Source organism: Carettochelys insculpta, chromosome 3, assembly GCF_033958435.1.
Source record: "Carettochelys insculpta isolate YL-2023 chromosome 3, ASM3395843v1, whole genome shotgun sequence".
In the NCBI taxonomy this organism is placed as follows: Eukaryota; Metazoa; Chordata; order Testudines; family Carettochelyidae; genus Carettochelys; species Carettochelys insculpta.
The window spans coordinates 209,230,449-209,255,878 of record NC_134139.1 but is presented as its reverse complement, the minus strand read 5'-3'; the positions used below and the strand labels follow the sequence as shown (position 1 = coordinate 209,255,878).

Genomic DNA, 25,430 nt, shown 5'->3' with positions numbered 1-25,430 from the left:
TAGGAAAACATTTGTCTTTACAAAAATGCAACAACAGAGAGCAAGAAAGAAGAACTCCCCTTGCTGCTTTGGAGCCAATAGCCACTAGAATGGGGGTTGGCAACCTGGAACTATGGAGCCTCATGCAGTTCTTTAAAGAGTCATTTGCAGCTCCAGGAGCTGCTGCCGCAGACTTCTCTGCAGCTCCCTGCCTGCTGCCACCGACACAGGAGAACTCAATTTAATTAGTCTAACAGCTGGCAGGAGGGATCCAGCTGCTAAACCAACTGAATTTACTTCCATTATTTCAGTGGCAGCAGGGCAGGGAGCCCTTCACTCACCTCACCCCACTACTAGAATGGCCACAGGCCTCTGGTGGGCATGGCTTGGCTCACCACAGCCAGGAGAACACCTCCACACCAGCCTTCCTACCGCTAGGCACATGTGGACACTTGGCGTAGGGTCCCCAGCCAGTGCCACAGCTACCAATCAATGCCCACATCTCAGCAGGCAGGAGTCAGGGTTTGAACCCACTGTAGGTCAAAGGCTAGGAGAGGACTGCACACAATGAAGTGGCTGCATGTGCATAAAGTAGCCGGCGTGTGTGATGGGGGCAGGGCCAAGGGAGCCAGTGGTTATCTGGAAGAGGAGCCAGCCAGTCCTGCAGTTCCTGCGTCATCCTCACCATTCATTAGCAGCAACTGGCCTCTTGCATTGCCAAAGGGCAGCCAATGAAATTGGGCCCTCAGGACTAGAGCCGGAAGAGCAGAGGTGGCTATAGTAGCTTTGTCCACCATGTTGGGTGAGGTAATGGGGAGGAGCTAACTTGGGAGGAGTTTGTTCAGGTGGGGTTAAGCTAGAGCCTCTTTGGGTGGATGGGTTAGTCCCAAGGGCCAGGTTGGGGGCCGAGGCAGGTAAAGCCTGGAGATGGGGGGCAGGTTGGAGGCCAAAGGGGGATTGTCATGATCATGAGGGTCAGCCAGCAGCCTGGGAGTAAAAGGGTTAACCTCCTAAGCCAGGTAGGGTTGGCCTATAGGAATGTAGGTAAGAATTGAATTTTGGCTCCTCCCTCTTCTGTTCTGTCTCTTCTCCTTCTTCTTTCCAGACATGAGGGAGAGAGAGAGGATATCTCCCTCCAAGAATAGACCCTCCAATCTCCTGTAAGTAGGGTAAAGTTTAGATAGATCCATTAGGCTTTATCGTTTTATGGTTTGGCAAGTGGGATCTGATGTCTGTGCACTTTTTAGAAATATTCTTTTACTCTCCTTGTAACTAAGTTCTAGGCCCATGGTGGAGATTCCCCATGTGTTTTACTTTGTGACTCTTCCATCTAGTCAGGAGGCTTGCAACACGAATAGTGTTGTAATAATAAAAGTTCTCTCTTTTTCTTTTTATTAACCTGGTATTGGTTAATCTTTGTGTCCTGGTTTTTACTTTTGGGGCTGAGATTTCCCAAGTCGTCTCTCCCTGGTTTCCTTATTCTTACTTGGGTGGTGGTAGCGAATTTTATCCCCAAAATCTAAGGTTTTGGGGATTTTTTGGGGGGGGATGTTTATACCAAAACCTGGTAGATAAGGTTTTGGAGGTACTTTTGCTGACCCCCACTTCTGCATTTATCTTGCTAGAGTGGGGAAGGAGCCATGACAGGGATAAAGCCTGAGAAGGGAGGGTGTGGGGCAGGTTAGCCCCCATAGGTCCGGGGGCTTTTTTGCATTCATTCAAGGTACCCATTTTCTTTCAAAGGTTTGAATGATTCCAGTCTCTTAGCTCCTATTGTGGTGGAATGGCCACCCTTAGAGAGGGAACGTGAGTTTCTGCTCTTCCTGCAACTGCTCTAACATACACCAGCACAGCTGCATCGGCATCTGGAGATGCAATGGCTCCATTCAGGCACCAACAGAGTGGCCTGGCCCCAGTGGGAGGGGACTATAGGGGACAGTTCTATGTCCTCCCTCCCCCACCCTGTGGGTGACAAGGGCCGCCCCAGGTAAGGGCTGGCCACAGAGCTCGCCTCAGGTGGGCTCCCCACACCACCAGCAGCGCAAGGGGCAGGGCGGAGGCAGAGCACACTGCTGCCACCCAATGGACAGGCAAAGAGCTGGCATCTGGTCTCACGCAGAGCAGCTAATGTGTCTGGACGCCGCTGCTCCTGGGAGCGTGGGAACTCGTGCTGCCTTGAACCAGCAGTAGCATCAGTTCCTGGAATGCCAATTGGAGTCAGTGCTTCAGCTCTAGGTGGGAGAGCGGGTGTGACATTGAGTGCCACCTGCAGGGAACTTGCTGCCCCAGTCCTCCTCAGCATGAGGAGTTGATGAGAACGTTGTTCCTTCCTGCTTAAGAGCCTACCCTCAGACGTAGTCTTTTCCTTATCCTCATTTGTCCTCCAATAAAGGGCTGAAAAGTAACAAACAAATCATTGCACGTGTGCTGTTCTTAAAATAGGGGTTACAAAAAATATGGTGTGATGTTATTTATTAAGGACTGTCTCAGTCACGTGCATTGTGACTCCTGGGATTTTGCAACTGAATTTGAAAAAAAAATGTCTCTTCTCGCTATTTTGGTTGCAGACCCCTGCACAAGAAAGACAAACCTAAAGACACAGAACAGACAGGGCAGTGGCTCAATCAACGGGTCAACAAGCTTATCAGAGTAACAGTCAAATCCACAAAGGAGCTGAACAAAAGGCAGAGAGGCTGCACAAAGAACAGATTACAGGGAGGTGAAAGGGAGCCACCCAACATGCTTTTACACCACCACCGAGTCTTCTATAAGCAGATGAATGCACTTAATGTACAAATAAATCACATTTGGGCCACTTTAAGCTGCAAGCACCAGTGCTGGGAAAAGAATGTCTTATTCTAACAGACAAAAGCAGTGGATACATATTGTTCTACATCACCAATGGAGACAGAGTGACCAGTTTCTTCAATTTTCATAATGCACTAGATTTTGTCTAGTAGGGCTTACTACAACAAAAACAAAAATTTAAAAAACCAACACGCATGGACTAATGTGCAACAGCCAAAACCAAAGATGTTATTCATCCTATTGCTCCAAGGGTGTGCAAATAATCTTCAAAACCAGAGAATATATTTTCTATCCTTACTCCTAGCAATCAGCATCAATAAGAAAATCTCTACTAATGTGAATCAACACAACTGTGAAAAGAAAAGAACTGGACTCAGACAAGGAACAGGAGAAAATGTCAAGGGAGTACATAAGGAAGCACATGCTTCAGCTGAGGAACAGAAAAAATAATTTCACCTTCTCATACACTACAAGCCAGAGGAAAGAAGGAATCTTCAATTAGGCAGAATATGGCTTCGATCTGAAAGACTCAGGTTCCACATCTCTCAGCCCTGCACTGATGTAAAAGAATTCCAAAACACAAATCTTAAAAATAGAAATAGGGATAGTAACTACATTTGCTTTAGACAACCAACCCCTATATCCCCACGGGCTTAACCCTGTCACAGCTTTGGAAATGCAACCAGAAGTCAACTCCACGTACATGGGAATGTACCTTTTGGATGTCATTTACACAGTTTAAGCTGCTACAAGATATCTGTATTCAAGAGATTTCAGTTTTAATAATGGATATTTTATACAAAAACCAAAAAGATGTAGACAAGCTTATGTGGAAAAAAGTCAAAATGAACATCTTTCTCTGAGCCTAGTAGGAACATGACATATTACAATTGTTAGTAGCAAGGTAAGGTTGGAAGTAACTAATTTCAGCTGGAACTGTTTAAGGAGATCTGATGTGGATAGATCATGTGTCTCAGAGACCAAGAAAGATTCTACTGACTGTGCTAAGAAAATGACTAGTTAGCCTCTGCTCTTTCCAGTTTCTTCTCTCTAAATACCTACAAAATACATGCAGCTGATGAAAGATGCTTTAATTGCAGGTTTCTTTCTTCATCTTGGATTATGCATAAATGAAAGGCTGGTTTAAATTCTCTTCTTCCATCCTTCCTTCTCCTTGATGGCTTTAATAGCACGATGGTGAAGGAGCAGTTGCAGCTACTGACTAGTGAATCATTTAAACAAGATCTCAATACTGCAACTGTGATTTGAAAAATGCCGTTCCCTACAAGCTGTTAGAAGTGAACAGAATTCCCTTAAGTTGTTGCAATAGTTTACAGCAAGCTATTTCACAATTTTGCACTCCTAGCAGTCTCTGCCAAATGATGTATAGCCTAAAAAGGAAGAGAGAGGGGGAGAGGTAAACTGAGCATGGTTTGTCTTGGTCATGGAGGAAACGACACTGGAAAGCCTCGCCACTGTCTGTGTTATCAGACCAATATAAGAATTCCAAGTTTTGTTACTAACACACACAGATTTCAATTTAGCACTACTGTAAACATATTTACAGAGGACTGGAACATAGGTCTCCTCGTTAGTCTCGATCCAGGGATGAACAAACTTGAAAATGACCAAAGGATCATCTCGCATCTAAGCTTTGGCCTGGTTGCTTACAAATGATGCACGCTAGTGAGAAAAATATTACACGGCTGCCAGAGCTATATTTGTGACGTGGTTAAGTTCCAGGCATCAGTCTCCACTGATGTCAATTAAGTCTGTCATCCTGTTAGCAGTAAGTGTTAATTACACATAATACAGATTGAACCTCTCATCTGGCAACATCAGTGATCTGGCATAATTTTGGTTAGCTTGACGGCCACTTAACATGGTTGTGGCCAAGTTTCCAGTGGTCCCATAAAGTTTGTTTACTGCCACCAGTCCTGGCTCTCAGTGTTCTGTGGTGTTATGTAGCTGTAATTTATTCCTAAATGTCTTTTCAGAGCTCAGTAAGCAGAGGAAGTGTTGGTAATGCTGCCAGACAATACTGACCTGTGGTCCAGCAAATTCTCTGGTTTGGCACTGGTCAGATGCGGAGCATGCTAGACTAGATAGGTTCAATCTCTATTCCATTTCGTGCTTGCCTTGGTGCAGTAATCAGCCAACACTAACTCCACAATTCTGCAAGTAACCTCACCGTAGTTAAAAATTCACAACTGTTCTTGGATTCTAACCCAGATGCCAGACTAGACAGCTCAGCCAGTTCTTTATACAGCTTGGCCCTTTGGTTTCCAGGAGCAGTACTCCGCAGACAAAGACATGGCTTTTGCGGCACTAGCTGTTGAAAATTAGGTTTAACCTCTCCTTAGTCTCAAGGAAATCCACTTCACAATTATTGTCCCAGAAATCCATTTTTCATCCATGACATTTTTCAATATCATCCTTTGAACTCACAGGTCTGACTGTACTGACTGAGACTCAGGTAAGTGAAAAGCTGGAAATTCCAATAAATGCAGTCAGTCCCACATTGTGATAATTTCCCTTAAAAAAAGCCAATCACTGAGATGAGTACACCTGCATTTGTTGCTGTTTTATAAGGTGAACCAGCATCCCCACCAGGCACTGTGTAAGCCCTGTAGATAGTTGAAACTGCAGAACTCTATTGATAGGGGAAATTACCACATTGGAATCCAAGAATTTTTTTCCTGTGAACTGGATAGACTTACGTGTAGCTATGGCATCTTGGAAGCTGAGAGCCATGACAGTCCTGTCGCTCTAGGAAGGAGATGATCATGGCCAATATTACCATGCTGAATCTGAATCAGCAGATGAAGGTATCTAACTATATCAAGTCCAGAACTGGGCACCTTTCCTCGCTTTTCTTTGGTAATGGAACATAATGGGGTAAAGCATTCTCTCTGTGTTCCAGAGGCACTTCTTACACCACTCCAAGACTCAGAACCAACTCCATCATCTCTTGATATAACAATCTCATATGAGAGGGGTTACAGAAAAGGGATGGGACAGGCAGCTGCAGGAATAGGAAAGGTCTAGTATCGCATAGCATACCCCATCTGCTCTGATCCCTTGGGACCCAAGGATCTATTGATGAGATTCCAGGCTCCTTGAAATAAAATAGTGTTTCCAGAAAGTGAGTGAGAGGTGGGGAAGAGAGAGAGAGCGCAAGCACGCGTCTCCAGAACAGGAATCACAATGAAGGAATCAAGCTGGCTGCCTTGGAGAGGCTGCTGGGTGATGAAAGGGAGGCAGAAGGTTTACTCTGGTACCTCTGTCTTTTCTTAAGAGGTTCAGATGATCTTTTCTGCATCTAGTAGCTCTGTGGCCTGACCTCCTTGCTACAGGACATCTAATGATCTTATTGTTACCCAAGAACTTTTAAGAAACGCAGCCTGCACATAGGTGCATGTCACCATCTGACCCTCTGGAACAAGGAACTTAAATTCCTCTGTGCTGTCTGGGGAGGCAGGGAGGTATCCAAGAATTTAGAAGAGGGGGAAGAGATAGCTCAGTGGTTTGAGCACTGGCCTGCTAAACCCACGGTTGTGAGTTTAATCCTTGTGGAGGCCATTTAGGGACTGGGGAAAATAGATATCAGGGATTGTGCTTGGCCCTGCCAAGAAGGCAGGGGACTGGACTAGATGACCTCTCAAGGTCCCTTCCAATTCTAGGAGATGCATATCTCCACTTAAAAAAAAGAATAGAAGTGCCTATTCAACTAATTACATTTAGCTAATTATCATGCCTGGTAACTGGCAATTTTCATTTACAAATGTGGGTGTCCAAATAATCAATCTCTTTGCTTTTTTGCTTGTGGTGCATGCTCAGTGGTGATCCCTGATGCTTGGCCCATTCATGGACTGCAGTCAGAACTCAGAAGCCTGTCACAAGACACATGCTGAATTACTCAAATCATGGTAATGGGACTTGCTGTCTATCAGCTCTTTTGGATGAAGGCACTGGGGGATCCTGGCGTTCGCCAGACCTGCATAGTTGATTCCAGAAGTCATTTGTTCACTGGCATTGACAACTGTTCAGGTAGGAGATCCACAAAAAGCATCCAGGACGAGCCCCTGGCACTCCTCCTGGAGACCTTCGGGTACTACTTCGGGGATGACTGCAATATTGCAAAAATGTGAATGAAAGGTCTTGTAATCATCAAGTTGTGTGTTTGATACAGATGGTAGAATGAAGAAGAGATAATTACTCCTACAAGTTCTTTAGCAGATACTCTTCCTCACAGCCTGGCTCCTGTAAATGCTTAGGAATTGTTCTCTAATGCCTTTAAAGCATTCCCGTATTTTGTGAGAGAAGGAGACCTGAGGCCAGATGGAGGTGCAGAAGCTGGCTTCATTAGCAGGCTATAATCACCAAGGTGCACAATGGGCCCAAGACTGGTAGCAGGAGTAAAGAGTCAGGAGAACCGATACCACGGAGAATGCTTGTCTTGGGAATCCCTAGATATAATGGAAATAATTACATGCCCTAAATTCCCTGTCAAAGCTACACAAAACTCAAATTACTAGGACCATGAAGAGTGGCTGGAGTGGTATCTTTCCCCACCATGCTTAGAGGCTGGGGAGAGTGAATACTCCTCCTCCAGAGGTAGGAGACACCTTAACCAGTGCCCCACGGAAAACCACAGCATCCAAACTAGCTGGCACTGAAGAACTTGATACCATAACAGTACAAGCAGTTGGTAGCATGGATGGTATTCTCACCACAGAGGAGAGCAGTGGCAATTCAGAGTGAACTGACACTGAGGTCATCCAGTACTGTGCATGCTTTTGCTGCTGGGAAAGGTGGTACTGACAGCAAACAGATGAAGGCCATTAGTTCCACATATCATCTTTGTCAATAGCAAGTGCCACAGATTCTGCCAGGCAAGACATGTACCAAAGCACAATGATTGGTACCCCCAGAGGATGCCAACAAGACTCATCTTCTACCTGAAACTGTTCTTTAAAAAAGCAGCATGAGGAGCCTCTGCTTTTCCTGTGAGGACTGGGTGAGAGCAATCTAGGTTGTGTGCTCCTTCCTCTGCTCACCAGAGCCTTTAGACCAGCCTGAGGACAGCACCTTTAGCACAAGTCCTAGAGCACTGGGGATGTGCTCACAGGAGCCCTTCAAGAAGAGGTTTATTCTGGCCTGCCATGCTTGTTCTCACAGATCTGTTGTAAAGTCAGAAACCCGTATTAAAGTCTCAGCCTGCCACAAGGGGATTCTTGTAAAGGGGGTGAGGTATTAATTTCATGTGTTTCAGCTCAATTTCTAGTTAACTTTTTCTGTCCCTTTCTGCTCCAGTAAAATGTGGCAATATTTGAGTAAAACACTTCAGAAAAAAAATTAAATTCCAGATTTTGAAAAGTGAACATAAGTTAATAAAAGCTAATACAGTAGCCCCAAGAGACAACCTTGTGTAACTTGAATTTTGCGTAAGTTGGGGGCAGAGGCTTTTTTCCCCTCAGGAGGAACACATGTTCTGCAGCCAGGGCAGCAGCAGGAGCACCTGGAGCTCCTTTTAAAAGGTAAGTCCTGGGGTTGGGGATGGCAGTCATGGATGATTAAGCCTGGCGGTGGTTGTAGCCATGGGGGGCATTAATCCTGGAGTGGGTTAGGGCTGCAAGGGGGATGGGGGGGATGATGAGTTGGAACTGCTCCAAAGAGGGAGAAGTGAGTCAGAGCCGGAGCCGTGCAGGGTGAGGGGAAAGCTGGGGGTGGGGGGGGGACGTGGAGCTAGAGCCATGTGGAGAGGGATTTTGAGTTGCACTTAACTCGCATTAATGTGAGTTAAGCGCAACTCAAAATCATGCATGTCAGCGGCTTACTGTATAAGAAAATTTTCATTTTTGTATAAAAATACAAACTTTGAGCCTAAAAATATCAGAGCATGTCAATTTCTATGAGCAATTACAAGGCTTGAAGAACAAAGACAGATTAGGAACAAATTATGAATCACTTGAAGTAAAATGTGCAACACTGCCTAAAGGTCACCTGGGAATCATTCCATAAAATAAAAAAATTGGAGACAGAAGTCCTTTATGCACTGCAAAAACATGACAAATTTTACCTTTAGTAAAAAAAAAAAAAAAAAAAAAAAAAAAAGGCAGAAGATAGGATACAACGGTACAGCAACTCACCTGATTTCTTTCAGACCTTCTTTCTGGATAACCTGAAGAATCTCTTTATGGCTCATAGGTGTATTGGGATATTTCTCCAGGACCTGGCATGCATAAATAGATGAAGACAACATTACTTAACTGCAGTTTTTCAAAAAACAAAATATCTTATGCTCAATAAACCCCACTCAACAGTATTCACATCTCCACGGAGTGCACTAGGCGACTGGAATTACTGGGTTGCATGAATCTTTTCCCTACCCCTTGCACCGGAAACTCACTGAAAGCCTGGGTGGTAGCTAAAATACATATATACTGCATCATAGCTTCACATTCCTTTTAACTGTTTAAAGCTTTAAGTAATTGGGATTTTTAGGTCATTTAAGTGGATAGACAAATCTATTGTTCTGTGTAGGCTGCAATAGTGCTGTACACTGAAAAACAGCAGTATTCCTGTTTTAGCGTGCAAATGGAGTAAAGATGATCAACAATGAAAGCGAATGGGAGAGGTGTGGAAAGGGTCACACAGACAGATCAACGCCCTTATAATGGGCACTCACCCAACTGCTAGAACAGAATGTAGGGTCTGGTGGTCAGTTCTTTAAGCCTCTCTAAACAGGCCAGACACTAGCCCTGTCTGGGAGACTCAGGTGCACTCCTGGGTACATCTCCTCTCACTCAGAGGTGGCCAACCCGTGAGAGACAGAGCCACATGTTATAGATCTATATCTACATAATTAAATAAATATAGATCATAGATAGATATTTAAAAATATATGATGTGGCTCAGTGCCCTCCCTCTCCCGCAGAGCCAGGCACTCCCAGCCCCCCACTCTGAATGAATGCCTTCCCCCAGAGCCAGGCTCACCAAGTCCCTCGCCCCACTTGAATTCTATGCCAGCAAGTCAATCGGAGTCGCTGCCACACGCTTCTCCCACCAAGGGGTGGGGTGCATACATAGCGCAGACTGGCAGCATTCCCAGTATGCAGCTCTGAAGGGAGCGGCTGTGCCTCCTCGTGGTGCTTCACCCACTAAATGGTGGGGCGCATGCGTGGCACAGGCAGGTGGCACTCCTGGCAGGTGGCTCTAAGGAGCCACATTTAAAGGCTCAGAGTCACAGGTTGGCCACCCATGCTCTAGCACAGTGGTTCCCAAACTTTTCAGCATCACACCCCCCCTTTTGATTTTTGAGAGCCCTTCAAGCCCCCCCATCTCTTCTTTACCATCATCCAATCCCTCTTTTAACCAAAAATTCAACTCAATTTAAAATAAACACAAAAACTTGATATAAAAACGCTACTTAAAATTAGAATCAGCACAAATTTTTGGACCAAGAAAAACTAATAAAAATGTAATTTAACATCAGAAACAGCAGAAACAAAATGAATTTAATGTGCAGGATGATGCGGCATTTTCTTCATAAGTTGGGAAACCCTGGGTTTGAAAGATGGAAGCGCGCAACGCAAATGGTTTTCGACATTCAGTCAATGTCTTCGTTTCGTTTTTAATGTGACTAAACATTAAAAGCTTTTTTCACAGAAGTATATTGACAAGAATGGAAGAATAACACAGTGCTTCTTCCCCAGCTTTCAAGTACATTGGGAAATATTTTATCCAAAATTCCTCCAAGCTTGAGTTTTCGAAATTATCTTTAGCACTTGAATCATATTTTATTTCAAGTGCTTGTTCTTGCAATACTTCTGGCAATGTATCAACACCAACATTGAATGGATTGCACCCCAGTTTATCAATGGGGTTGCCAGAAAAGTTGTATGGAAAATAGCAGATAGACTCAATGGAGATGTGCCACCCTGCCCCAAGCTGTACGTCAGCCGCTGAAGCTTTAATGTCCCCACTCAGCCCTAGGGCCCCCTTACAACCTGCTGGACCCTTACCCCCGCTGGGCCAACACCAGCCCAGACGCAGGCTGTGACGGCTGGTTCCAGCCCCATGCTGGACATGGCCCGGGCCCCAGGCGGACCAGCTCGTCCCCAGATGAGCTGCTGGCATGGCCCCAGAGCTGTAGGCATGGCCTGGGCCCTGCAGAGACCAGCTGCAGCCCTGGATCGGGTGCCAGACGACGTGCCGGCCCTGTCCAGCCCACAGGCCGACTGTGGACCGGCCAGGCTAATGGCACAGCCCCCACCTTGTGCAGCTTCAGCTGGCCACCTGCCTGAGCCCTGTGCCAGCCGCCAGAGCTGCCTGCACCAATCACCCACCCACCTGATCCCTGTGCTACCAGAGCTACCTGCCCAACAGCCGCCAGGGCCAGCCGCCTGCCCAAGACCCACACTGCTGGGGTCAGCGACCCCACCACCCGAGCCCCACAAGCCACCCACCCAAGCCCCTCCCACCCCCCAAAACCAGGCACCACCAGCGCCCCCCCCGCCCCCCAGTTCTTACCCCATTGCCCTCCCCCGAGCCAGGCTGTCCCAGCCCCCATCTAACCCCATCCTTCTCCTCCTCCCCCACAAGCCCACACTCCTTTGCAGAAGGCAGCTAGCTCCCTGCGAGTCCTTGCCAGCCGCCTGCTTTTCACAGCAGCTGCGCCAGGTCACTCACATAAAATAGCAGGGTCTGAGAACTGGAAGCAAAGGCTGACCCCTTCTTGGAATGGGGGGAGGTAGCCTCCCCCCAGAATTTCTTCATGCCCCCAGTTTTGGAAACCGTGGTCTAGCACCTCTGACTGAGGTCTTCTCTCTGTCAAACCATCTCATTCCTTGAACCCTTAACGGCCTTCCCCTCATAGTTCAAGGCAGTGGTCCCCAAACTCTAGGGCACGCCCTCATAGGCGGGCACAAAAGAATGTTGTGGGAGGCATGCCAGGGTCTGGGGCAGCCTTCCACAGGGGACTAGGAGGGAGGACCACCCAGGCCAGCTTTGCACCCAGCTTCACTCCAACCTCAGGTCCAATCATGGCTATGGCCCCTGGGTCCACAGCTGCATAGCCAACCCTACTAGGGGCCCTAAGGAGGCATAGACACGAAAGCTTGGGGACCATTGACGTAAGCACATCTTCTCCCAGAACTCCACTCCAAGGTGCGAAACTTCTGGTTTACAATTTACCTCTGCAAGGAGCACTATTATAAAAGCAGACTGCAGACAAGCCACAGGCAACTGTTTAACGTCAGATTGTGACAGGGTCACATTAACATCTTTCACTTTTTGGGCCCACATAAACCAGCAAAATTAATGCAACAGCACACGACAGATGTCACACAAAGCCCTCTGTGCTCATTTTAAAAGCCTCACAGCTCCCTCTTTAGTAGGGGAAGAGATGCACAGAGCTACGCAAAACCAGACCCCACATGTTGTGATGAAAGGGAGGATCCGTGAGGGGTTCAAAGGGCTGGCATGCAGATGGTGTGGCACTCAGTGCCCATGGGTGACTGGTTTAATGAGGTGAGGGGACCAGCACAGAATGGAGACCCCAGTGACTTGTGACCGGCACACCCAGCTCCAACTGCGCAGGCAGAATGGAGACCCCAGTGACCTAACTAGCTGGTTCCAGCCAGTGGAGGAAACAAAGGACGGATGAGAGGAGAGGGGAAAAGAGAGGGGCCCAGGTGACCCTGTTTAGCTGGATAGAGGATGAGGAAGGAGCAGTTGGAAGGAGGGGGATTGTGGACTGGGTGGGAGAGAGATTGGGTAGAGCCTATCTGGCTGCAGGAGAGACTTGGGACATGATGTGCTGAAGCAGGCCAGGCCTATGAGCCCTGAGAATTCCTAGGCTGTGTCCAAGTGCTCCTGCATTTTCATGCTCTAGAGAACAGGGTTGCATTATTCCCTGGGGCAACAGAAGCCCCAGGGGTCCAGACAGGTGTACTGAAGGCTCAGAGAGGCTTGGTTCCAGGAGGCAAGGTCTAACTCATGAGAAAGGGCTGTCAGGTGCTTGGGGGGAAGCAAGGGGAGGCAGGAGCAAGGGGAGATGATCCCCTGCAGCTGCCGCTGCTATCACCTGCCCAAGGCAATGCTCCCTGTCCCACCCACATGTCCGGTGGGGCAGCTCTAGGTAGAATGTATATGTATATGGAGATACACATCTCCTAGAGGTGGAAGGGACATCGGGAGGTCATCAAGTCCAGTCCCTTGCCCTCTGGGCAGGACCAAGCACCGCCCCCCCCACTTTTTTCTCCCCTCTATTTGCCCCAGATCCCTAAATGCCCCCCTCAGGATTGAATTCACAATCCTGGGATTAGCAGGCCAATGCTCAAACCACTAAGCTATCCTTTTTGTAGGGGAGGCTTGAGCTAACCCCTAGTATAGTATATAGTATAGTATGCAAAAGCCAAAAGGTGCTGTACAGCTGGTAAAAATCTTACAAAGTGTTAAGTTACTGATTTTTTGCATGGCTCTGAATGGAATTACAAGGGCAGCCACTGGAACTAAGCTTTTACCGAGTATAGGTTTGTGAGCTCCTTTGTAACAGAATACGAGAGATTGCCTCTATTTTGGCCTTACAGGGCAACTGCCACATTGGGGAAAAAATGGAGACCCTTCCACCAACACTGAGGTTTTCAAAGGGGCCTTTAAGGGAGCTGGGCGCCTACCTCCCTTAATTTAAAAGCTCTGTAAAATGCTGTACAATAGTAAAATAATGTTTCCTGCAAAGAAGTTACATGTACAGCCTCTCTGATCGCAAGCACACCTAGTGCTTCACACCAATAAAACGTGGCTGGGGCCTGTCTTCTTGCCCAGTGCTGCCATGGAGTAGCTGCACCACTGCAGGGAAGATGCTACTATGGCGAGAGAAGAGCTTCTCCTGTCAGCGTAGCTAATCCACCTCTCTAGGGTGTGCGTATACTTATCGCAGATTCAACGCGCTGCGATCCATCTGCTGGAGTTCAGTTTTGCTGTGTCAATGAAGATGTGGCAAAAATCGATCTCTCTGGGCTCTGTCGCCGACTCTAGCACTCCACACTGCTGGGTGAAGTAAGGGACGTCCGCGTAAGCCCAAAGAGCCCCAGTCTACACCTTGGTACAAAGTCCATCATGACATGTCACTTCTAGCTATGCTAATGGCGTTGCTAGAATTGTGTATCTGAGATCAACTTTGATCCCTAGTGTAGACCAAACCTGAGAGACGGCAGCTGTGGTGAAGCAAGAAGCTTTGGGGGTTGAGTCACTCAGAGATGTGACATTGTCACACCTGAGAGGGAGTTAATTAGAATGATATCATTCAGTGGGGACCTGGCCTCAGTTCCTTTCCAGGAAGAGCTTAGATGTCAAAATGACAGACACAGGACTGAGGGTTATTAAAATTTTTTTGGAAGGGAACTCGCAAAAAGCCATGTACTTTGGACTGTTTATATACCAGGTAATTAGTACTAAGGAGGGTTTGAAAAATAGTGAGTGTCCTTTTATGTTATAGAAAGCTCAGAGCAAAGTAGCCCCAGTCCAGACGATGATCCTGAAGAGGTACATATTTTACTTGTAATGTAGGGTGAGAGAAGTTGTGCTTAGTATCCGAAGGTGCGATGACAAGTTCAACTGTATTGTTATTTAGACTCCTTTGGATATTTGCATGGATTGTACCAATCTTCCAGTGCTATGTCACCCATTTCTCTCATCTCTTTGGAACAGGTTTACTTCTGTTCCAAGAGAGCAAAGTATGAGCTCTCTTGACCTACAGAAGACTTGACCCTACTTAGGAATGCAGGAATTGAAACATTGAATCAAACCAATGGCAGCAGATCCATCTGACACTTCCGAGAGGAGAGAAGGGGCGGGGGGGGGGGGGGGGTAAAAGGCACAAGAAACCCAGAATGCACCAGCCAGTCATATTATGTTGCAAGGGGGGCTGTGATTAAAGAGGAATCCACCTTGATGGCGTAGAAACAGATGCCCAGAAGAATGAGATTTAATTACCATTGTTTTAACACGTTACTATGTTATTTTGTTAGTCATAAAATCAACAAGAGGAATGTTTCCATTCTCCACTTGTTTAGAGCCAGGAGCACTAGCAGCTGTCACTGATACATCACAGCCAACAGAAAGCAGAACGCACCCTCTCTAAACAGTATTCAGGATCTGAGAATAGTCACAGTGTTAGTCTGTATCTTCACCAAACAAAACAGCAGTCATAAAGGCTAACAAAATAATTTATTAGGCAATGAGCTTTCGTGAGCTTACCCCACAAAAGCTCATCACCTAATAAATTATTTTGTTAGTCTTCAAAGTGCTACAGGATCAGGAGTCACTTTCTCATCAAGTTACAGAAAGCCAGTCAAAGCTTCATCTAGGGTGTTTCTCTATATACAGACTTGTACCAGGTTTAACTAAAAGTGAGTTTTCATAATCAATTTAGCTCTTCCAGTACACAAACTTCGCTTTAGATACTGACAATTTCATTTAATTTGAATTTTAGAAAAAATGATCAGTTAAAGAGTATACAATCACCAAAATGTATACTGTTTAAAAAGATTTTAGAAACAGTATAAGCAACTATTGTGTTTAGAACCAGCTATTATTTAAAGTTTGCCCAGTTCTTCCAAAAATTAAGCCTATTTTATCTAAAGGATGAATTTTAAACAATAAAACTTAAACATTGGTCTATAAGATACGTCCAAGCCTATGGAACGAAAGCAACACAGGCATTAGAATTTGGGAGTAGAAATGAAAACGTAAGCGCTGGTTGAACAGTAACAGAGAGATAGCCGTGTTAGTCTGTGTTCTATCATGCTTTTTTGTTTTGATAGAACACAGACTAACATGGCTCTCTCTGTTACTATTCAACATACAATGCACTACATTCAGCCGTTTGTGCTACATGACTGCTTTTTTGTTTTGATAAGGGCTGGTTGTTATACTAAATAGGTTTGTCAACCTCAGTTAAGACTTGTCATTAAGCACCCCCCCTTGCAATTAAGAAACCGATTAATTGCAGTTTAAATCTTACTATTTAATAGAATACCCACTGAAAATTAAGTATTTTACATTTTTTCCTACAGCTTAATACATTGATTTCAATTACAACACAAAGTGTAGAGTGTTTACTTTATAGTAGGCATCCTTCAGTCTGCATAGACGATGGATCACACCCTTTATAGTTTCAATTGAGGACTTCATTTATAGTGTCTACTGTGACTATGAAGACCCACATGAGAGTGACAGTCCTTGCTGCATCTCTTGCAGATGTGGTGGGTGTCTGGCAAGTCCTTAGTGTGCTTTCTGTGTGCTCGCTTCTCCTCTGCTAGCTGTCTGATCCTCATCTCGCCCTTCTGAAGGCCCTTGTGTAACCCCTGCCTCCATCTGCTGCGGTCATCTGCTAGTTCTTCCCAGTTGTCCAGCTCAATGTCTACCTCTCTGAGGTCTCTCTTGCAGACATCTTTGCAGTGCAACTGGGTGCGTCCGGGAGGTCTTTTGCCAGAGGCTAGCTCACCATACAGGATGTCTTTTGGAATCCTTCCATCATTCATCCTGTTTATATTATTTTGGTTACAAATATCTGCACTCCAAGTTGACTAGTGTGGAGAAAGTGAAGTTATTTACTCCTTCCTATAACAAAAGAACTACAGGTCACCAAATGAAATTAATAGGCAGTGGGTTTAAAACAAAAGGAAGTATTTTTTCCACACAATGCACAGTCAATCTGTGGAACTCCTTGGCAGGGGATATTGTGAAGGCCAAAACTGTAGCAGTTCAAACAAGAGCTAGATACATTCATGAAAGATAGGTCCATCACTGGCTATTAGCCAGGACTGGCAGGGAAAGCATCCCTGGCCTCTGTCAGAGCCAGGAATGGGTAATAGATCACTTGATAACCGGTTCTGATCATTCCCTTTGAGACAACTGGCACTGGACACTGTTGGAAGACAGGATGCTTGGCTAGAGGGATCTTTGGTCTGACCCAGCAATGGAAGCTTTTTCATCGGCAAACATAATAAGTATACTTTCTATGCTAATATCTAAAATGTTGATGAAGATATTGAACAGAACCAGTCCTAAAACAGACCCCTGAGGAACCCCACTTGTTATACTTTTCCAGCAGGACTGAGAACTGGGGGCCCAAATTCGAGACGTTATGGAGGTGTTGTCGAGGATTATCAGGCCCTCTGACTACTATCCCGTGCTTCTCATCCATGTGGGCACTAATGATACTGTGAGGTATGATGCTGAGCAGGTCAAGAGTGACTTCAGGGCTCTGGGGGCACGGGTGAAGGAGTTTGGGGTGCAGGTGGTATTCTCCTCAATCCTGCCTGTCAGTGGTAGGGGCCCAGGCAGAGAAAGGTGCATCCTAGAGGTGAAAGCCTGGCTTCAAAGATCGTGTCGCCAGGAAGGCTTTGGTTGCCTTGACCACGGGATGCTATTACAGGAAGGACTGCTGGGCAGGGATGGTGTTCACCTTTCGAGGAGGAGAAAGACCGTATTTGGACACAGACTGGCTAACCTAGCGAGGAGGGCTTTAAACTAGGTTCAACAGGGGCAGGGGAGCAAAGCCCACCAGGTAAGTGGAGAACATGGAAACCTGGGTGATGGGTCAGAAATGGGAGGCAGCATGGTCAACAATGTCAGAGTAAAAAGAAGGTCAGGGCAAAACAGGGAGGAAAGATCAAATCAATATCTTAGATGCCTGTATACAAATGCAAGAAGTATGGGTAATAAGCAGGAAGAACTGGAAGTGCTAATAAATATAACTATGACATCGTTGGCACTTGGGAAACTTGGTGGGATAATAGACGTGATTGGAATGTTGGTATCGAAGGGTACAACCTGCTTAGGAAGGATAGACAGGGAAGAAAGGGGGGAGGTGTTGCCTTATATAGTAAAAATGTACACACTTGGACTGAGGTGGAGATGAACATAGGAGATGGACGTGTTGAGAGTCTCTGGGTTAGACTAAGAGGGTTAAAAAACAAGGGTGATGTCCTGCTAGGCTTCTACCACAAGCCGCCTAGCCAGGTGGAAGAGGTGGATGAGGCTTTTTTTAAACAACTAACAAAGTCAAGCAGGGCCCCAGATTTGGTGGTGATGGGGGACTTCAACTATCCAGATATATGTTGGGAAACTAATACAGCGGGGCACAGACTATCCAGTAAGTTCTTGGATTGTATTGGAGACAATTTTTTATTCCAAAAGGTTGAAAAAGCTACTGAGGTGAAGCTGTTTTAGATTTTATTTTAACAAATAGGGAGGAATTGGTAGAGAACTTGAAGGTGGAAGGCAGCTTGAGTGAAAGTGATCATGAAATCACAGAGTTCACAATCCTAAGGTAGGGTAGGTAGAACAGAAAACAGCAAAATAGAGATAATGGATTTCAGGAGGGCAGATTTTGGTAAACTCAGAGAGCTGGTAGGTAAGGTCCCATGGGAAGCTAAACTGAGGGGAAAAACAGCTGAGGAGAGTTGGCAGTTTTTCAAAGGGACATTATTAAGGGCCCAAAAGCAAGCTATCCCGCTGTTTAGGAAAGAGAGAAAATATGGAAAAAGACTGCCATGGCTTAACCAGGAGACCTTGCATGATCTCAAAATAAAAAAGGAATTGCATAAAAAATGGAAACAAGGACAAATTACAAAGGATGAATATAGGCAAACACCACAAGAATGCAGGAGAAAGATTAGAAAGGCTAACGCACAAAATGAGCTAAAATTAGCTACAGGGATAAAGGGAAACAAGAAGGCTTTTTATAAATATATTAGAAACAAGAGGAAGACCAGGGACAGGGTAGGGCCATTGCTCAGTGAGGAGGGAGAAACAGTAACAGGGAACTTGGAAATGGCAGAGATGCTTAATGACTTCTTTGTTTCGGTCTTCACTGAGAAGTCTGAGGAAGGAATGCCCAACACAGTGAAAGCTAGTGGGAAAGGGGTAGGGTTAGAAGTTGAAATAAAAAAAGAACAAGTTAAACATCAGTTAGGAAAATTAGATGTCTGCAAGTCACCAGGGCCTGATGAAATGCACCCTAGAATACTCAAGGAGCTGATAGAGGAGGTATCTGAGCCTTTATCTATCATCTTTGGAAAATCATGGGAGACAGGAGAGATTCCAGAAGACTGGAAAAGGGCAAATATAGTGCCCATCTATAGAAAGGGGAATAAGAATAACCCAGGAAATTACAGGCCAGTCAGCTTAACTTCAGTGCCAGGAAAGATAATGGAACAGGTAATTAAAGTAATCATCTGCAAGCACTTGGAAGGTGGTAAGGTAATAGGAAACAGCCAGCATGAGTTTATAAAGAATAAATCTTGTCAAACTAATCCGATAGCTTTCTTTGATAGGACAACGAGCCTTGTGGATAGGGGAGAGGCAGTAGATGTGGTATACCTAGACTTTAGTAAAGCATTTGATACCGTCTCTCATTATATTCTTCTCAAAAAACTAGGCAAATACAATTTAGATGAGGCTACTATAAGGTGGGTGCATAACTGGCTGGATAACCATACCCAGAGAGTAGTTCTTAATGGTTTTCAATCCTGCTGGAAAAGTATAGCAAGTGGGGTTCTGCTGGGGTCTGTGTTAGGACCGGTTCTGTTCAATGTCTTCATCAATGATTTAGATACTGGCATAGAAAGTATGCTTATTAAGTTTGCAGATGATACCAAGTTGGGAGGGGTTGGAACAGCTTTGGAGGACAGGGTCATAATTCAAAATTATATGAATAAATTGGAGAAATGCTCTGAGGTAAACAGGATGAAGTTTAATAAGGACAAATGCAAAGTGCTCCACTTGGGAAGGAACAATCAGTTTCACGCATACAGAATGGGAAAGGACTGCCTAGGAATGAGTACAGCAGAAAGGGATCTAGGGGTTATAGTGGACCACAAGCTAAATATGTGTCAACAGTGTGATGCTGTTGCAAAAAAAAAAAAAAAAAAAAAAAAAAGCAAACATGATTCTGGGATGCATTAACAGGTGTGTTGTGAACAAGACACGAGAAGTCATTCTTGCACTCTACTCTGCGCTGGTTAGGCCTCAGCTGGAGTATTGTGTCCAGTTCTGGGCACCGCAGTTCAAAAAAGATGTGGAGAAACTAGAGAGGGTCTGGAGAAGAGCGACAAGAATGATTAAAGGTCTGGAGAATGTGACCTATGAAAAAAAGTTGAAAGAATTGGGCTTGTTTAGTTTGGAAAAAAGATAGAGGGTAGCCATGATAGCAGTTTTCAGGTATCTAAAAGGGAGTCATAAGGAGGAAGGAGAAAACTTGTTCTTCTTGGCCTCTGAGGATGGAACAAGAGGCAATGGGCTTAAACTGCAGCAAGGGAGGTTTAGGTTGGACATTAGGAAAAAGTTCCTAACTGTCAGGGCGGTCAAACAGTGGAATAAATTGCCAAGGGAGGTTGTGGAATCTCCATCGCTGGAGATATTTAACAACAGGTTAGATAGATGTCTATCAGGAATGGTTTAGATAGTACTTGGTCCTGCCATTGGGGGAGGGGGCTGGACTCGATGGCCTCTCGAGGTCCCTTCCAGTCCTTGTGTTCTATCATTCTATGAACTATTCTATACAGTTATCCGGCCAGTTATGCACCCACCTTTTAGTAGCCTTATCTAAATTGTATTTGCCTAGTTTTTTTGGTAAGAATATCATGTGAGACCGTATCAAATGCTTTACTGAAATCTAGGTATACCACATCTATTGCTTCTCCCCTATCCACAAGGCTCGTTATCCTATGACATGAAAATATCCTACTCATTCTCGATTGCCCAACAAGAGAGAAGATAAAGGCGCCTTAAAGACTAACAATTATTTGGACATAAGATTTTGTGGGTAAAACCCACTTCATCAGATGCACTGGAATGAAGAATTACAGGTATGGACAAGGTAAAAGCTATTTACTCCCGTAACACAAGAACCAGAGGTCATCAAATGAAATTTACAGGAAAAATGTTTAGAAACAAACAAAAGGAAGCACGTTTTTACACAACACACAGTCAGCCTGTGAAACTCTTTGTCAGAGGATGCTGTGAAGGTCACAATTATAATATGAAACAACTAGATACATTCATGGAGGATAGGTCCATCAATAGCTAGTACCCAGGACGGAAAGGGGTGGTTCCCTTAACTTCTGTTTGCCAAAAGTTGGGAATAGATCACTAGATGATTTCCTGTTCTGTTCATTCCCTCTGGGGCACCAGGCAAAGGCCACTGTAGGAAGACAGGATACTGGACTAGAGGGACCTTTGGTCTAATCCAGTATGGCCGTTAAGTTATGTTCGCCCAATACGAAATAAGTGGCTTCACATCAGAAATTCATCTCTCATCTTCCTCTCTTTTGATCACTTTCTTGATACCTGTGATGTCATTCTCATTCCAACAGTCCTGTAAGTCATGCACAGAATTTTCCAGGAAATAGTTAGTGTTTATGATTCTGAGTAAGAGAATTTTTCTCCCAAACATTCGAAACTGCCATCTCTTCGATTCCTGGAAGAGAAAACGCCTGCTCTCCCTGCAAAATGCAGGGAAATATCAAAAAGATGGAAAATTAGTTTTGATGGTCCTCATCTTTATACATTTAAAATACAGGTTCTTTTTCTAAAACTTTCAAGTCTGCTAATGCAGGCTCTCTCAAGCAGTGGTGTGAGTACCCATGGGGGCACACTGAGCTCTTCCAGGGGGTACATCAACTCCTCTAGATATTTGCCTCGTTTTGCAACAGGCTACATAACAAACACTAGTACAACCAGTACAATCAAAAGTTCACTCAATTTGTTCTACTGATTCATATACCTTATGCTGAAATGTAAGTACAATATTTCTATTCCAATTCATTTATTTGATAAGAGGGTAGAAAGCCAGCAAGTTTTCAACAGCAGTCTATTATATTTCTGCATGTTTTTGCAAGTAGTTTTTAAATGAGGTGTAACTTTGTGGTATGCAAAACAAATTTCACTCCTGAAAAGGGTACAGTCATGTGGAAGGTTGAATGGCACTTGTTTCAAGACCTCAGATTACCTTAGGACAATGTTTCTGTACCCCTGCTATTCCTACCCTTGGGGTATGCGTGAGAAGTTTGGGGGTACTTTTTTCTTTTTTTGGAAAAAAGGACAGTTTATAAAAAGTTGAGAAACACTGTGCTAAAGGTAGTGTTGGGGCTAAAACAGTAATGCAATATTGGAACGTATAAATATAAGACTATCAATTCAGAGCACTGGCAAAATCACTGCTGGAAAACTGGAAATTAGCATCCATGCTTTGGAAGGAATATTGAAAAAACTGGTCAGGGTTCAAAGACAAACCACAAAAATGACCTGAGGCCTAGAAAACAGGCTATCATGCAGGGAGACATTTGAGCCCCGTCTATTAAGCTCAATCAAAAATGTACAAGATATTGCCTATTTGGGGCGGGGGGGGGGGAGAGAGAACGCTTGAGATTATGAAGAAATTTTCCTGACCTCAACCTTACTGACCTTGTCTCAATAATATCCTGGGAACAACATGCCTGGAGAAACATTGCATGCTATTAACAAGTGATACCAGATGGCTCTAAACGTATCCTTCCCCCACCCCTCTACATCCAAAGCACAGTTATACACAGTGATTAGCAAAAACTGAGCATCATCACAAAACAAGAGCAAGCGTCTAAAATTCCCATTACTGTAGGTGTTCAAATTTGCTGCATACTGCACATTCCATACCCAGTTTAGTGAAATGGGACCACTTTCTCTCTTGGAGAAGGGGAAAAAAGGCAATGAGGCAATATTTGCTAATTTCCCTTAAAGACAGTAGCTTCTGTGTCTCAGGATTCATTCTGTCAGGAACAGCTTCCTTCTGAACAGGAACTTTCCAGAGAAGAGGAAATGGCACATTATGAAATTCTGCTACACTGGGAGCTGCTCTCCTTGTCACACACACATCCACAGGACACTTGTTCTGTAGGTCAATATCTGACATAACAATGGAATTTTTCAGTGCTGCTACCCATACAAACATAATACCATGCAACGAAATACAGCAAATGAGACCAAAATGTAACAGGGAAAACAAGAGAAAGTAAAGTGCTAGAATGGTAATGAAAAGGGGCATGCTATTTTAAAATTGCTTGAAGAGCAGTATGTTGAACCTTAAACTCATGGCCAACATGACAGATACCAGCATGCATTTAAATCCTACACTGGAAGAGGATAGCTTCACTGCCACCTTTGAAGATTAAGCAGTTTGCCTGCCCCAGAAGCCAGCTAAAATACATCTGAATGTGAACCATGAGTGACACCTTGTGGCCACAATTTAAAGCTACACAGAAAACACAATAATATGCATTGTGCAGAATATGGCATTTGCTGATAGGGAGGAACTAACAAAGCTGGACTCAGCCCTTCCTATTTCTAATTTCTGCAACTATTTCCTGATGCAGGGTAAAAGCTCTGCCTTCTCAATACCACCCTGAGACACAATACACAGTAAAGAGCTAAGAGGATCACTCCTCTTACCTGTGTTCTTTAATCAATGGTGAAAGTTACCAGTGCTATTTTAAATTACCACAATTAAAGATAGCTCTTCACTGAGATGGAAGGAAACAGTTCACACCTCTCAAGAATTACCACAGCACCTACAAGAGCTGCTGCTTGCCACCTCAAAAGAACTGCCTTGGATCTGTCCTCTCTTCTAGTCTCTTCTGCAAAGGCAGCTTTACCAGAAAGCCTTTGCCTCATGCTTATCAGTGCTGTCGCAGTTTTAAAACCAAGCTGACCTTGTGTACTTTAGCACACCCTGTAGAAAGCTCACACCAAATGAACAGCACTCGTTCACCTACAAACTGCGCTGGCTTTGATAGGGGAGTTCTACATTAAATTGCTTTTTCTAACCCACCTACCTGTGCTGATATTGTGACAAGAATGATACTAGCACAGGTGAGTGACAGCAGCAGCAGCAGCCGCCTAAACAGTTTCCCTCCTGTTCCCAATGCTGGTTTAAAGGGAATGTTATCACTTGAATCAAATGTTTAGCCATTTGAGGTGCATCTACTGGCAATTTAAGCAGATACAGACTCTAAATGGAAGCACACACACAGCCCTCTACAGGATACCCACCCCATAGCTTTGCCATCTTTTAGAGTTACAGCTAAGCTAACTAGATGACCAGCAATAACAGTTTTAACTGCCTTCAGAGAATTTTCAATTTATATAGCATTTGCTAGTAAGTGTTTGACAGCTTTTAGAACCTGCACTTAGCAAAGCAGATCCATTACTTGGTGTGAAAGCATCTGCCTGTTCACAAACAGTGCAGACGCAGGAAGTTTACTAAGACAACTTCCGTGAGGAGGTCAGGGGACCTTTCATTCCATCTACTAGAGCCAGGAACAGCTAAGTGGACTGCTGAAATAGTTCGATCCTGTCTATATAGCATGCTACAGAGCTTGTTGAATGTCCTGTGTGTGTTGTCCTTCATTCCCATTTGCATGAGGTTTTGAGGAAAAAAAGAAAGGTTACTCACCATAGTAACGGTGGTTCTTCGAGATGTGTCCCCGTGGGTGCTCCAAATTAGGTGTCGGGCTCGCCTGGCGCCGCAGATCGGATCTTCCAAGCAGTTTCTGCTGGACCGCGCATGCGCCGGTGAGCGCCGCTCCCTTGCGCGCTCCTGGCCACGTGCGCGATCCGGTCCCCACCAGTTCCTTGACCAACCGCCTCAGATGCTCCTGCAAAACACTAAACAGAGATCCGGAGTGGGGAGGATGGGCGGGTAGTGGAGCACCCACGGGGACACATCTCGAAGAACCACCGTTACTACGGTGAGTAACCTCTCTTGCTTCTTCGAGTGTCCCCGTGGGTGCTCCACGATAGGTGACTACCCAGCAGTAACCCAAGATAGGAGGTGGGTAATCGGATTATGTGCAGCTTGTCCCCGAGAGGACCGCTGCAGAGAGACGGGTATCCTCTTGGAATACCCTGTGAAGGGCGTAATGTTTGGCGAAGGTGTCACAGGATGACCAGGTCACCGCTCTGCAAATGTCTTTTAGCGCAACGCCTTGAAAAAAGGCTGTTGATGCCGCCACCGCCCTAGTGGAATGAACCCTGGGCATGGCCAGTAAAGGAGTCTTCTTGAGTTCGTAGCACATTTTTATGCAAGATACGATGTGCTTCGAGATTCTCTGCGAAGAGAGACATTCTCCTTTTGATTTGGGAGCGATAGAGACTAGGAGTCTATCCGTTCTCCGGAAGGACTTGGTCCTGTCTATATAGAAAGCTAGCGCCTCCTCATGTCCAGGAGGTGTAGGCGCGCCTCTTTGTTAGAGTTATGAGGCTTTGGATAAAACGAGGGTAAAACGATAGGTTCGTTAGTATGAAACTCAGAAGAAACTTTAGGAACAAAGGCTGGATGCATCCGTATGGTTACCGCCTCCTTGGAAAAAACAGCTCAGGGTGGCGTTGCCATAACTGCCGCAAGCTCGCTCACCCTGCGAGCTGACGTGATTGCGAGAAGAAAGGTCGTCTTTATCATAAGGAGGCGGAGCGAAACCGTGGCCAAAGGCTCGAACGGTGGTCCCGTTTTCGCATTAAGCACCAGGTCCAAGTTCCACGAAGGTGGAAGCGGTTTCCGAGGGGGGTATAGGTTTACCAGCCCTTTGAGGAACTGG

At 45.2% G+C, this 25,430-nt stretch overlaps 1 protein-coding gene across 2 annotated transcripts in view; it reads right to left on the bottom strand.

Annotated features, from left to right (window-relative positions):
• ASXL2 (ASXL transcriptional regulator 2) overlaps positions 1-25,430 on the bottom strand; it is a 221,807-nt gene that overhangs the window by 144,016 nt on the left and 52,361 nt on the right. The window contains exon 2 of one of the 2 annotated variants that reach the window (XM_074991522.1): positions 8,940-9,022. In XM_074991522.1, the coding sequence (XP_074847623.1) occupies positions 8,940-9,022 (83 nt within the window). Of the gene's footprint in view, positions 1-3,243; positions 3,267-8,939; positions 9,023-25,430 lie in introns of those variants that run through there. The other variant, XM_074991524.1, reaches the window with a different exon arrangement.